Below are 14,744 nucleotides of genomic sequence, written 5' to 3' on the forward strand. Positions count from 1 at the left end.
GGTGACCTCACAATGCTTTTACCAATTAGGACTTTGTCTGGTACCAAATGACAGACCCCTCACTCTGTGGTCCTGCTGCCAACAGGCTAATCTCCTCAGTTCCCACTGTGGTTTAATGGAGCACATTGACTCCACTGTGGGTCAGCCATTGGATGCTGGCCTGGTCTATCACTCCCTCCCCTTGCAAAGATTACCTCCAAGATGAGTAAAAGAAATCCCTGGCCAGTTAGCTCAATTGGTTGAGTGTTGTCCCAAAACGACAAGGTTGCAGGTTTAATCCTCAGTCAGGACACACATGGGAAGCAACCAATAAATGCACAACTAAGTGGAGCAACAGATGGATACTCCCATTCCCCCTCCTCTCCCTCTTCCTCCCTCTCTCTCTCTCCCTCTCTCTGTCTCTTATTAATAAATAAAAAAAAAAAAGTAAGCCCTGGCCGTATAGCTCAGTTGGTTGGAGTGTGCCCTGTAGCAAAGGTTGCTGGTTCAATTCCCTGGTCAGGGCACATACAGGAGCAGCTTGATGTTCCTGTCTCTCTCCCTGCCTCTCTCTCAAAAAAAAAAAAAAAAGATTCAAAATTAACATCAGTATGTTAATACTCATCTCAAAATGGTATGATTGTAGATTTTCTTCTTTGTACCTTTTTCCAAATCACTAAAAATGTTTTCTTATAAATTCTATCATCAGAATCAGCCTGACCAGGCAGTAGCACGTGGCTAGAGCATTAACAAGGGATTCTGAGGACCCAGGTTTGAAACCCCGAGGTCACCGGCTTGAGCTCGGGCTCATCTGGTTTGAGCATGGGCTTACCAGCTTGAGTGCAGGGTTGCTGGCTTGAGCATGGGATCACAGACATTACCTCATGTCTATGAGCACAAAATGTCACTGGCTTGAAGCCCAAGGTTACTGGCGGGAGCAAGGGGTCACTAGTTCAGCTGGAGTTCCCCTCCTAGTCAAGGCACATATGAGAAAGCAATCAATGAACAATCAAGGTACTGCAACTGTGAGTTGATGCTTCTCATCTCTCTCCCTTCCTATCTATCTGTCTCTGTCTCTCTGTCTCTCTCTCTCACACTAAAAAAAGAAAATTAGAATCATAGGCTTAAAGAAATCTGTTTTCAAGAAAATCATATAATCTGGGTATAAAGGTTTAAAAAATTGACGATGCCAGCTTGCTGAGTGGGTCAAAGAGTGTTCTTATACATAGTTGGAGGAAGAATTGGTATATACAACTATTTGGAAGATATTTTGGCTCCATCAGACTTAATATATGTCTTTATTCTACTCTTAGGAATTTATCTCATACATATACTTGCAGAAGTGCTAAAAGTTATTGCATTCTTTCAGCTTTTTTCATAAAGAACATCTTAATAACAAAGGGAGAAAATGAACTTTATAGAGCACTGGGAATAAAACAAATAGCCAGAATATCTTTAAGGGTGTGGTTTGTATAGTTTGTCACCCCAATTTGAAGGCTTCACTGCATCTAGTTCTCATAGCAAATTTGTTCATTCATTCTTATCTGTTCATCCAGCCAATATCTTTTCAGGGTCAACTATATGCCAGGCACTGTTCTAGGCATTGGGGTTTGTCTAGTGAACAAGACTAACGAAGTCCCATCCTCTCATAGATCTGACATAACCGTGGATAGTAATAGTGGTGGTAGATGATCAGTATACTAATATAATGCCAGGTAGAATAAATGCTGTTGAGGCAACAGGAAAACTCAAGGTGAGGAAGAAGAGTACTGGAAGGGGGGAGGTCGGTGAGGACTTTATTTTAGATGGAGATAAGAGGGAAGGTCTCTGAATAGCTGGCACTTCAGCACCCACCTGAAGGTACTGAGGGAACCAGTCATCCAGAGATCTGCGGAGACCATTCTGGTAAGTGGGGAAAAGGTCCGAAGCAGGCCCCGGCTTGGTGAGGTCAGGTGTGGCTGCAGGGAGTGAAAGGAGAGAGGAGGGGAAGTGAGGTTTTATTTTATTGTGACAGGAAGCTGTTGATGCGTTTGAGCAGGAGATACACGTGGTCAAATATTCTGCCCATTTTGGGGTAGAAAGCTGAAACTTTGAGGATGTGAGTGATTTTAGCAAAGTGGCTGGTATGTAACACAAGATTTGCCCAGGTCAATGGACTCTACCAGGCTGGCTGGGGTGTGTAGCTGTCCCCAAAGACATGCCTTGCTGGCTGCCCTTGCTTTCCAGAAATGTCCCACCTGGTGCACGTTCCCATCGCTGGGGCTGCTTCGTGGCTCTGCGGAAGCAGTCCTGCGAGGGCAGTGTGAGCAGCCCCTCGGGGCTCTTGGTCCTCCCCCTCAGGCATGATGCACTCGCCCGGATTTGATGGGAACAGCAGCCTCAGCCTGCAGATGCTGATGAACGCGGACAGCCTGTACACGGCCACACACTGCGCTCTGCTCCTCAACCTGAAGCTCTCCCACGGCGACTACTACCGCAAGCGGCCCGCCCTGGCTCCCGGCATGCTGGTGAGTGCACGTGCTCCACTCGGACCTCTGGGGACAAGCAGGGCCAGCAAGCTGAGCTTCAGTGCCCTGTGGGGGACAGCGCTGTGGAGGGTGGAAAGAGACGAGATGCGATTTGCACAGCACAACCAGCCGCAGAGTATACCTTGCTCCAGAGAGTGCAGGGCCTCGAGTGGCTGGAAAGGGCTGGCTGCCAAGGGCCCAGTGACTTCATCTGGTGGCATTATTCAACACACACATAAGACACACTCAAAAACACTTGATCCACACGTTAAGTAGCAGCAGAATATGTGAAGGGAACGGTCCCTTTTGCTGAAAATGAAGGTGTCTTTTACAAAAACATTTCATTGTCTTCCAAAATGTACCAAGACCTACTCGTGACCCAAAGCTAAGCTTGCTCATTGTCCACAACAGAGCACCTTCCTTCTGGAAGGTATGGGATGAGAAAGACAGTGCTCACCCTGTGGTCGGCTCCCCTGCCTGCGCAGGCCACTCCGTGGTGGACCCCAACATAAGTCCGGGAGCCTCTTCGTGGAGCTGCGTGAATAGGGAACCGTTTGTCTGTTTGATGAAGTTTAAATTCCCAAGGGTCAGGTGGCTCCATGAGTATAAAGATCTCTCGACACACCCATGTGTTTTCAGGGAGCGCTCAGTCACGGCTGCTGCAGGGCAGTGGGAAGGAGCCCGGTCAATATTTCTGTGCAGTTTCTAATCCTCCCACACATCAGAGAAGACAAAAATATAAAATTCAGTGTCCCTAATCCCGCAGTAGGCTTTCTTAAAAAGAGATCATCGATGGAAGGAACTTCATGAAGCATGGAACTTCTCCATCTCAGGTTTCCCCGAGCCCGGATCAGCAAGGTTTCATTCTTCCTAGAAGCACCGGCTCCGGGGACCTGGGAAGGGAGGGGGCAGCGGGAGAGCGGAGGAGCCCACTTGTTTGCAGGGCGTCAGCTTTGGTTCCTGCTCTGTGCTCTTCTCTGCAGAAAGAGTTCATGAAGCAGGTCCAGACCAGCGGGGTGCTGATGGTCTTCTCCCAGGCCTGGATAGAGGAGCTCTACCACCAGGTGCTCGACAGAAACATGCTGGGCGAGGCTGGCTACTGGGGCAGCCCGGAGGACAACAGCCTTCCGCTCATCACCATGCTGACCGGTCAGTGGCTCCTTCCGCGGCTCCGTGCCCCTCGGCGGGGCAGGCCCGCCCACTCTGCCGATCTCCTTTCACAGAGGCCACGCATTTGATTCTAGCGGGCCTTAAAATGGCACCCACAAGACTTCCTCGGTGGTTGGTGACAATTTCAGAAAAGTGTCATGAATTCACCGCCCAATAGTTTTCTGTCCTTTTTGCGTGTGGGACTGCAGAGCTCACTGCGCCCCATATGTTAGAAATTACTTAGCACCTATGTCTGTCTGTTGGTGGAAAACCATAGGCCTCTTCTGGGATGTGAAGTACTTTCTGGGCACAAAGCCCAGAATTATTCCTGGAAACCCTCATGTACTAATAGACAGTTATCTATATTATGTGATATCATTCGGTGCTCCTGGAAATTTGCCCGTAATGTAAAGTGATTGATTTTAACCTCGGCTTCACTCCCATTCTTGCCCTTATCAGAGGCCCTCCCTTCCTTTTCCAGCTGTATCAGAATGAAAAATAATGTCAAGTGGCTGCCCAATATCTTTGTCTTTAGGGCCCAGAGTTTTTAAATCCTACTTAACTATTAGACATTTCACATGAGAGTACAGCCAGCATCACGGGGTGTGGTCATGAAGCAACGATTTGGCAAAAGCAGCCATTCATGGCTTTGCGTGGCCGACCCATGATGTCGGGGAAAGATCCGAGTGTGCTCAAAAGTTTGGTCTGGTCCTCGGGAGCCTTAATAAATCAGCTCTCCAGGCTTGTCCTCCCTTTGCTCTGAGTGCCCAGACCGGTCTCTGATCTGCGTGCTGCTGCCCTGGCTCCAGCGGGCAGGGGTGTCGAGTGTGGCCCTGCCCGCTCTGTCGTGCCACATGTCCTCGCACAGCTCAGCACGGCTCTGCACTGGCAGGGCGCACGGCAGGAAGGTGCAGGGCGGGGCCGGAGCAGCACGGTCCAGCCAGGAGGCAGGATCTCCTGCCCAAAGGGTATGGTGTGGTGCCTGCGGTTGGTATTAGAGGCCCTTACGCAGGTGGCGGAATGGCCCGCTGGCGGTGAAATCCAACAGTGAGGAATTTCAGGGCAACTTAAGAATCGGGCAGGGAATCACGGCACAGAGTGAGGTCTCTCCACAGCTAGCAGAGTCCTGGTCATTGTCTGGTGTTTGGAACCTTGATTCCAGAACTAGGTTGGAATTTAGAGGAAGCAAGGCCGGGCCCTAAGCCGTGGGGATCAGGATCACTGGACAAGTGACCAATTTATATTTTATTAATCGTGATGACATTTACATCCATTTGAAAAATATGAATTCTTCAATGTGTGACGCATTTATTCATCCTACCTATAAGCAGCTCTTGGTTTCCATCTATCTTCATAAGCTCCCTTCGGTAGGGATTAAAGGTACTACCCAAAGCTTAGAAGTGCCTTGGAATTTGGGTGAGGCTCCTAAGCATGCCAGGTTTAATTTTAAAATACCACACTTTGTGCCAAAATTAATCTCTTAACTGAACGTTAATAAAAGGAGACATTTAGTGGATATAAAAAAAATGAAAAATAATAAGCTATTTATAGTAGTCATATTCATCACTCATCACTGTTCATCAGCCATCTCTTTTATAACAGAACAGTAAGCTCGGTTGCTATGTCCATAGGAAAGTTATCTAACTTTAGATTAATGATAGAAAAATAGGCTTTTCAGAAGAATTAGACAAAATTAGCTCCTGTGATTCTTTGTAGCAAATGCCAGTTATGAAGTGACAAGTGGATTTGAGCCGCAGTCACCCTAGAGCTTGGAAACTTCCTTGTCATCTTTTCCTTATGTTCAAGGAAAAGCTGTAGCATCCATCTGATCACCAAACACTGCTGTCTGTGGCCATTCCCGATGTCATGCTCCATAGAATTGCGGAATCTTCAGGATTGGATAAGCTTCTCATTGCTTGTACTCATCAGTCCTTTACCTAGCACGCTGGCAACATTATAAGTTTGACAAGTGGCAATTTCTGGTGAATGTCATTAGACTATTTGGCCATAAATCATATTAACTTCAGTGAAACTGGCCTGTTCCCACATTGGTAGTAATGTAGATTTTTCCCTGTTTTTCTTCCCTCCAGTTTTATTGAAATGTAATTGACGTATAACACTGTATTAGTCCAAGGTGTATGCATAATGATTTGATATATATAAATATATATATTGCAAGAGGATCACCATAATACATTTAGTTCACGTCATTTACCTCATATAGTTACAGATTATTTTTTCTTCTGGTGAGAATTTTTAAGATCTACCCTCTTAGCAACTTTCAAAGAGATGTGTTGCCAGAAGTCTCTAGGCTTCATGGAGTCACTGTAAGAATCAACAATATAATGAAATAATTTTCAAACACCATCCTGTGGGGTGAGGGTAAAGTTCTCAAGTCAAGAAACAAACTTAGGCCACCCTCCTCTCCCATCCCCTCCCTGTGTTGCATTCAGCTGTGTTCGTTGCATATAAGTACATAAACTTCCACTCTACGGTCATTTCTCCAATGGTTACTTCCTTTTTACGGAGGAATTTGGGGCCCAAAGGATGGAGTACCTGATTCGGGGCTACCAGGCTACTTAATTCACAGCCAAAGCTAAAGCCTAGTATTCCCAACCCCAAGCCAGTTCTTCTTGCCAGTGAGGTAGGGATTGGTTTGTTGAACTCATTCTATAGACGAGAGTTTAACAAAAATTTAAACAAGGTGAATTAGGATGCCGTATTGAACTGGAGTTCTGTGTCATGGAGAGAGGTCTGGATGGGAGTCAGAAGACATGGCTACTGAATCTGGTTTCCTCCCTTACCAGCCTTGGGCAACCTACCCACTTTGGGTATTTATTTCCCCTTCTGTGAAATAGGAATAAACAATACCTAGTCTGCCTATCTACCTGCAGATCCAATGAAAAAATGCTATAAGTAAACACTTTGAAAAATTGTCAAGTATTATTAAGATATCATTAAAGTACTTTGGAATCAGATTATACAATTGTCTGACCAAACAGACTTAATTTGTTCTTCATACTTCTAAGGAAGCTCTGAAAGACAACCCCTTGTTGAGGTATATACATCTTTACATCAGAGCTTCCTTATATAAAGTATACACAAAATTTTATAAGCATATATAAAATTTGGAAAAGTGCCACTGTTTTTGAATAAAAGTATTCAAAGTCATAATATTCTAAAATAATAAATATTCTAAAGAGATAGCAGTTCATCCTTATTTTTTCAATAAAAATAATAAACAGCAGCCTACCAGAAGAATGCTCTGGCAATGAAAGAAACCAGGACTGAATCAAAGAGAATTTTTAATATTCTGATCAAATATTACTGTATACTTGTTACATAATAGATCCAAGGGATATTTGTGGGAAACAATGAATATTTGTTGGAAACAAAAGGATTAATATGTATGTCTTTGACTAGCGCGTTCTAATCAAGGAAAACCTCGCTGTTGTCCCTTGGCAGACATTGATGGCTTAGAGAGCAGTGCCATCGGGGGCCAGCTGATGGCCTCAGCGTCCACAGAGTCCCCTTTCACCCAGGGCAGAAGAATCGACGACTCCACGGTGGCAGGTAAGGGTCTTGAGGTTATAAATACACATATCACATGTGGCCCCGGCAGTTTCTGGTGCTGACATAAATGAATTAAGGTTTTATCTTTGCAGAACCAGTGCCTGGTGGAAGTGCCTGGTGGAAGTTACTTAGCATCATCCGGCTGATGAGGGAATGTTCATTATTTATAAGCACTAAATGAAATCCATTAATTCTATTTCCTATAGTGGAATTGCACACAGGTCCACATTGCTACTTTGCTGGTCAAAGAATCCCGTGCTGCCGCTCGCTGCCCAGTTGTTTTTGTCTCTGCAAAGTGACCCATGCCCCTTCACGTTCCAGGTGTGGCATTTGCCCGCTATATTCTGGTCGGCTGCTGGAAGAACCTGATCGACACTTTGTCCACACCCCTGACGGGCCGCATGGCGGGGAGCTCCAAGGCGCTGGCCTTCATTCTGGGAGCCGAGGGCATCAAAGAGCAGAACCAGAAAGAGCGCGACGCCATCTGCATGAGCCTGGACGGGCTGCGGAAAGCCGCGCGGCTGAGCTGTGCGCTAGGTACCGGCGGGCGGGGGTGGCTCCTCGGCCTGTGGCTGGGGGTGGCCCTGCGGCACACGCCGGGAGTGGCCCCAGTGGAGAACGGGTCTTTTGGGAGACTTCTGCGGGGTGCATGGTTAGAGAATAAACTCGGATAAGGGGTAATCCGTTGGTTTTCCTCTGAAGGGGTTGCGGCTAACTGCGCCTCAGCTCTTGCCCAAATGGCAGCTGCCTCCTGTGTCCAGGAAGAGAAAGAGGACAAGGACATCCAAGAGCCCAGTGATGCCATAGCACAAGGTAACGGCTGAAGGGCCCGAATCCACCTGTCGTCTTGTATGCAGCGTGCACTCACCTGCACGTGCAAGAGCAGACGCTCATCTCTATTCCATGTGTGACACATGACACATGTTTACCACTGATCATGAGAGCCCACAGGGCCACAGGCGTGGGTCTGCTTACATGGGTGACCCAGCAGGCTGCTTACAGAGATCCCTCTGGACAGCAGAGGCAGACTGCTGCTGGCCACGGAGCTGCTGATGGGCATCGTGTAGCACCTGAGGCCCGCCTGGCTGCACTGGCCCCACCTCTGTCATCTGGCCACTGGCTTTGGCAGTTCAGAGTGCACATTTGAGGACATCACAGGTGACCGTGGGGAAGGAAGAATGGCCAGTGTTCTGAAGGGGGAAATAGAAAACAGGTGCAGAAACCTCCCAGAGGAAGCTTGGGAAGACTTCGCTCTTGTCAGAGAAAAGTGTGAGCTTAGTGAACTCAGGAGAGAGTTGATCTTTATTTGTTAAAATCAGTCAGTCAATGAAGTGGATGGAAGTATAAAGAAAGAGAATGGTCTTCCTAATAAAGAAGAAAAATGGCAACCAGAGGAATGGGAAGCTGGTCCAGTTTATACTGATACTCTGTATCAGGTGTCCACAATAGGCAGCAACAGGAACAGTTGGCACATTTTTTTTTTTGTCTCTGTATTTTTCCAAAGTTAGAAGCTTAGAAGTGGGGATGCAGTCAGACAGACTCCCGCATGAGCCTGACCAGGATCCACCCAGCATGCCCACCAGGGGGCGATGCTCTGCCCATCTAGGGCATTGCTCTGTTACAACCAGAGCCATTCTAGCGCCTGAGGTGGAGGCCATGGAACAGTCCTCAGTGCCCAGGCCAACTTTGCTCCAATGGAGCCTTGGCTGCAGGAGGGGAAGAGAGAGATAGAGAGGAGGGAGGGGGGGAAGGGAGGAGAAGCAGATGGGCGCTTCTCTTGTGTGCCCTGGCTGGGAATCGAACCCCGGACTTCCACATGCCGGGCCAATGCTCTACTGCTGAGCCAACCAGTCAGGGCCATGGCACATTTTTAAAGCCTGAGAAAAAGAGGGTAGTCCACTGTTCCTCAAACCTGAATACTATAGAGAGAGCCATGTAAAAGCAAAGCAGCACGCCCAGATCCCAGTGTCAGTGGAGAAAGGGTGTCACGGTGTTACTTAGTATGTACAGCCGTAAACCCTATAAAAATCCTTACTTTAACGAGTTTAAAACTATAAAACCAAAACAAACATTTAAATTATATACAGATAAAAAACAAAACCCATATCACATCCATGTGACAAAAGATGCTTTGCTTTGCTAATAGTCCACTTGCCCTTCACGGCAAGAATACTGTTTACTTCCTCTGAAGGGAGGGATTTCTGTGTTCTAACTCGTCACTCAGCTGTCCCACCAGGCCTGTCTTCCAATGACGACACCTTCAGCTCAGGGAGGATGTCATCTAGCTTTGCCTTTGCATTTTACATAACTGACATGTTAAGTCACCTTCTGTATTCTTTCTCATTAGTATTCCAAAATAAAAAAATTATTATTTGAAGGTCGCAAATAGAAATGGAAAGCTGGAGTGAAATGATACGGTAATTGCTGGTTATAAAGCAGCCATCATGGCATTCAGAGTGTAATACCAATGTTGACTTAGGTGATGAATGTGTTATCATTAAATCTCAGACCTTGCAGAACATCAGGAATTCTTCCATATTATCGATTTGAGTACACAGGGGCAGGGGTCAGTACACAAAGCCCATCTACATGGCTCTGCCTGACCCGGAACCCAGGGGTGGGCCTAGAGGAACCATACCCAGCAGCTCAGGTTCTGTCCAACCTCTGACGCCATGGAGCTGAACTCCCCGATATCTGTGGGGCCCGAGGAGGGCTGGGGAATCTGCATGATGAACCACAGGGACCTGCCATCGAGGAACGTGCTGCAGTGATGTCTACAGGCTCCCTGCGCCCTTGCATGACAACACATTCTTTCCTCTCCGTCCTTCCTCCCTCTCTTTCTGTCTCCCTCATTCGGAATGCTACTTTCATGAACGTCTCTCCGGCACAGTGAAGCTAAAAGTGGAGCAGAAACTGGAGCAGATCGGGAAGCTGCAGGGGGTGTGGCTGCACACCGCCCACGTCCTGTGCATGGACGCCATCCTCAGTGTAGGCCTGGAGATGGGAAGCCACAACCCGGACTGCTGGCCACACGTGTTCAGGTGCGTGACGGGATCCCCACCCCTGCGTGGCACCCCCTGCCGTGGGAGCTCGGGGTAATGGAAGGGGTAGACTCCAGGGTCTGCCAGCTCTGAAACAGATGGTGATACTCACCGAGTTTGGATAATCCCCAAATGAAAAATTAAAAAGAGGAGAGGGTAGAGGGCCCAACTGAATGTGTGTCTTAGAGAACAGAGTGACTGCATTTGATTTAGGGAAGTATGACTAGATTATTGACATTGTCTGTGAGAGGCAGATGTGTTACACAAAGGAAGAAAAACCAGTTTCTTAAATAGTGACTCATAAAAGCTGTGTAAGTGAATACCACGCAGATCTAAAGCTGGTCGTGTGTCAGAAATAGAACATTGCTTATGTTTATTAATGTCCTCTTCATCTAAAGTAGGATTTTGGATAGCTTATGTGTACACGTCAAGTATAAGATGCCTACTTTTAGTTTAGCTAGACAGAGGAAAACATGGCGCCAAAGACAGACTGAAAATTCTATTCCAAGCTTTGTAGTATCAAAGTGAAAAGAATCCTCCCCCCAATCAGTTACACACTTCACAGCACCTGTAAACTGGAAGCAAAGAGACAGCTCCACAGTCCTCCTACAGCTGAGACAGACAATGCCTCCACGGGCATTGGCACCCAGGCAGACCTGGGACAATGCGAGTAGCACTGCCCACCCAGTGCAGGCCCAGGCCGGCTGGGCTTCTCTTACCCTTCTCAGCACATGCGCACTGCCCACCCGGTGCGGGCCCAGGCCCGGCTGGGCTTCTCTTACCCTTCTCAGCACATGCGCACTGCCCACCCGGTGCGGGCCCAGGCCCGGCTGGGCTTCTCTTACCCTTCTCAGCACATGCGCACTGCCCACCCGGTGCGGGCCCAGGCCCGGCTGGGCTTCTCTTACCCTTCTCAGCACATGCGCACTGCCCACCCGGTGCGGGCCCAGGCCCGGCTGGGCTTCTCTTACCCTTCTCAGCACATGCGCACTGCCCACCCGGTGCGGGCCCAGGCCCAGGCCCAGGCCCAGATGGGCTTCTCTTACCCTTCTCAGCACATGCGCACTGCCCACCCGGTGCAGGCCCAGGCCCAGGCCCAGATGGGCTTCTCTTACCCTTCTCAGCACACGCGTGCCCCCCGCCTCTCACTGAGCTCAGTGCCTGCAGAGCAGTTATGTGCCATCCGGAGCAGGATGACGGTCACAGCAGGGCTCAGTCACCCAGGTCTCGCCCAGGGCACTGGCCAGACCTCGATTCCGTTTAATATCCTAAAAGCCAATACAGTCAGGAGTGCTTGTTGACTTCCAAAGTGAAAAGCACGCAGATCACTGAGGGGCTGAAAACCCCATCCTGAGAGGAACCTGAGAAGGGGCCGGCAGGCTGGCCCCCACTTCATCGCCCTCACAAGCAGGAAGGGAAGAAGACTAAGTCATACCCAGGCGATTTATATGGAATCAGAAAACTGTCTGAACTTAGAATATCAGACTGGATTCTCCAGGACAGTCCTGACCGGTATCTAGACTTGGTCTCTCATGAACCCTCTTAGCCCAGGTGCTATTGAGAACAAACAGTGTGGAAGTTGGCAGCGGTAGCATACATTGAGACTTTTCCCTGTGTTTACCGTGATCTGGGAACAAGCCCACCCAGCACCCCAGCATTAGTTACAATGGGGCATGGCTGCACTGGACAGGACCCCTGAGAGAGGCCCAGCCTGATCAGAGGGCCTCTTAGCCATCTGCACACACATTCCGGGACCCCAAAGTAAGGAAACACTTCCCAAGTCCTCATCAGAGCACTGGGGGGTGGTGTGGAGGACCCCTTGGGAAAACCCACTCAAACAGCCAAAGTCCAGAAAGCCCGTCAGCCAGACAGAAGGGATGAACAGCACTTGGTTATCCACCTTTCTCCCAGCAGGGGGCAGGACAACCTGAGGAACCCTTACCCACTTCCAGGCTGTCTGGTCCAGCTCAGAACGATATGTATAGTGAAGGGAGAGATGGCTGACACCAGAGAAAGGAGAAATCTGAGGAGCACTATAAAACAGCTGAATTTCCTTTCTGTCTTCCTGTGGGATTACAGAGCTGGTCCGGTGGAGCTGCAGCCTCTAACAGCCGCTTGTCTGTGCCCCTCCCCAGGGTCTGTGAGTACGTGGGCACACTGGAGCACACCCACTTCAGCGACGGCACCTCGCAGCCCCCCCTGACCATCAGCCAGCCCCAGAAGGCACCCGGAGGCTCGGGACTCCTCGGGGACTCGGAGTGTGAGGGCTCAGCCCAGGATCAGAGCCTGGAGCAGGAGCGCGCCCTGAGGATGGCCCCCGTCCTCCTGCCCCTCTCCATCCAAGAGCTGGTCAGGGAAGGCAGCCGCGGCCGGGCCTCCGACTTCCGCGGGGGCAGCCTGATGACCGGGAGCAGCGCCGCCAAGGCCGTGCTCGCGCTGTCCACGCAGGCCGACAGGTGTGTGCGCGCCGTCCTCACCGCGCCCGAAGGCGGCTCCCCACACAGCACCCGCGGGGCAGCACTGCGCCCATCTCTTCGGCCTCACAATCACTCCCAGGATGACTTGATTTGTTTGCCAGTCGTTTAAATCTTAGTTTTTTTTTTAATATCACTATGTCTCCTGCCACACGCCACACTTAGAATGAACTGTTGTCTGATGACTACATTGGAGACAGGCAGCCCATTCTCCATGACCGCAGGCAACTTCGTCTCTCTTCCTTTATCATGAAATCGGGTCACAAAGTAGCTCTCTCGCGGGGTAGCCATGAGGGTAAATTAATCAGCACACTTGAAGCACTTAGGACAGAGCTTGGCAAATAGTAAAACCCCACTATTTTTATGATAGTTAATGTTTTCTAAATCCAATACCCCAGAATATGATATATTATTGAGTGATACCCGAAAGCCACATTAAGTTTTGTAAGGGAAAAATCAACAATAGAGCTAAGTGTTTGGTGACACTGTTTGATGTTGAAAGTGCTTTTGGCCGCCAGTCACGATATACCACCTCACTGCACTCTCCAGATTTGATGTGCCCCAGACTGCCCAGCACAGGTGCAGTGAACTTTACAAGGTGAGGACAGACAGAAAGGGAGGGAGAAGTGGGCAGTTCCCTCACTGGCTGGGGCTCAGAACACCTGCCTTTGACACCAACCAACTGCAAGTTCATGTCTATATAAATAGTTGTGCTGAGATTCGGTTTCTTCTTCATCTACTAACCCAGTACATATACTAACTCAGTACATAATCTATTTCCTGTTTATTCAACAAGGTAGCTGTGAAAGTATTTTGGAATCTGAATACAGTGCCAGGTGGGATATAACATTCACCACTGTTTTTTCTTGCTAGGAAAGAAGAAGAAATGGTTCATGAGATCCAGAAACCAGGTGGTATTAGAATTACAGCTTGACAGGTGGTAGCATACTGGATAGAGCATCTACCTGGGACACTGAGGTCCCAGATTCAAAATCCTGAGGTCGTTGGCTTGAGTACAGGCTCATTTGGCTTGAGTGCAGGGTCGCTGGCTTGAGCCAAGTATCATCAGTGTGATCCCATGGTTGCTGGCTGTAGGCCTAAGGTCACTGGCTTAGGCCCAAGGTCACTGGCTTGAACAAGGGGGTCACTGGCTCAGCTGGCACCTTCTGGTCAAGGCACGTATGAGAAGCAATCAGTGAACAATTAAGGTGCCACAACTATGAGTTGATGCTTCTCATCTCCCTTCCTGTCTCTCTCCCTCTCTCTCTCTCTCTCTCTCTCTCTCTCGCTCGCTAAAAAAAGGAAAAAAGGGGGCGGGGATAGAATTACAAAACAGCAGGAAAAATGTGTTTGTTACAATACTTTGTGAATGAGTAGTTCACTGATTTGTGCCTCATACTACTCCTTCAAAAGGGACTTGGTATTCCATTTCTATTAGAGACACTCTCCCTTCCCCAGCACGTGACACCTCAGGGCCTGCTTGTCCTTCTGGTGTCACCACAGGGTTGGAGGGCAGGCATCAGATGACCCCAGTGTAGTGGAAGGCCAGCTTGCCTCATTTCTAAGGTGGCCACATACAGTTTATGAGACTGAAGCTAATTCTAAGGACTCCATTCCTGTTATTCAGCTTCTGGGAGCGATCATTTGTCATCTTTCAACTTGCAAAACTTTTCAGGAGTGCCTACAGTGGCTGAGTGAGGCCCTAAGAGGCAAAGATTTAAAATTATATTTATAGCCTGACCTGTGGTGGCGCAGTGGATAAAGCGTCGACCTGGAAATGCTAAGGTCGCCGGTTCGAAACCCTGGGCTTGCCTGGTCAAGGCACATATGGGAGTTGATGCTTCCAGCTCCTCCCCCCGTCTCTGTCTCTCTCTCCCTCTCTCTCTCCTCTCTAAAATGAATAAATAAAATAAATAAAAATTTAAAAAAAATTAAAATTATATTTATATATACGGTCTGTGCCCTACAGATTAAACCCTCAGAGGTAGAGTTTACGTCTAGAAAATCATTTTAGATATGGT

General features: G+C 48.6%; 1 protein-coding gene across 3 annotated transcripts in view; it reads left to right on the forward strand.

Annotated features, from left to right (window-relative positions):
* ARFGEF3 (ARFGEF family member 3) overlaps positions 1-14,744 on the forward strand; it is a 157,867-nt gene that overhangs the window by 99,216 nt on the left and 43,907 nt on the right. For all 3 annotated transcript variants that reach the window (XM_066248587.1, XM_066248588.1, XM_066248589.1), the window contains 7 exons: positions 2,320-2,486; positions 3,470-3,635; positions 7,101-7,208; positions 7,530-7,745; positions 7,911-8,021; positions 10,099-10,249; positions 12,385-12,705. In XM_066248587.1, the coding sequence (XP_066104684.1) occupies positions 2,320-2,486; positions 3,470-3,635; positions 7,101-7,208; positions 7,530-7,745; positions 7,911-8,021; positions 10,099-10,249; positions 12,385-12,705 (1,240 nt within the window). The remainder of the gene's footprint in view (positions 1-2,319; positions 2,487-3,469; positions 3,636-7,100; positions 7,209-7,529; positions 7,746-7,910; positions 8,022-10,098; positions 10,250-12,384; positions 12,706-14,744) is intronic.

This window comes from Saccopteryx bilineata, chromosome 12 (assembly GCF_036850765.1).
Source record: "Saccopteryx bilineata isolate mSacBil1 chromosome 12, mSacBil1_pri_phased_curated, whole genome shotgun sequence".
NCBI lineage: Eukaryota > Metazoa > Chordata > Mammalia > Chiroptera > Emballonuridae > Saccopteryx > Saccopteryx bilineata.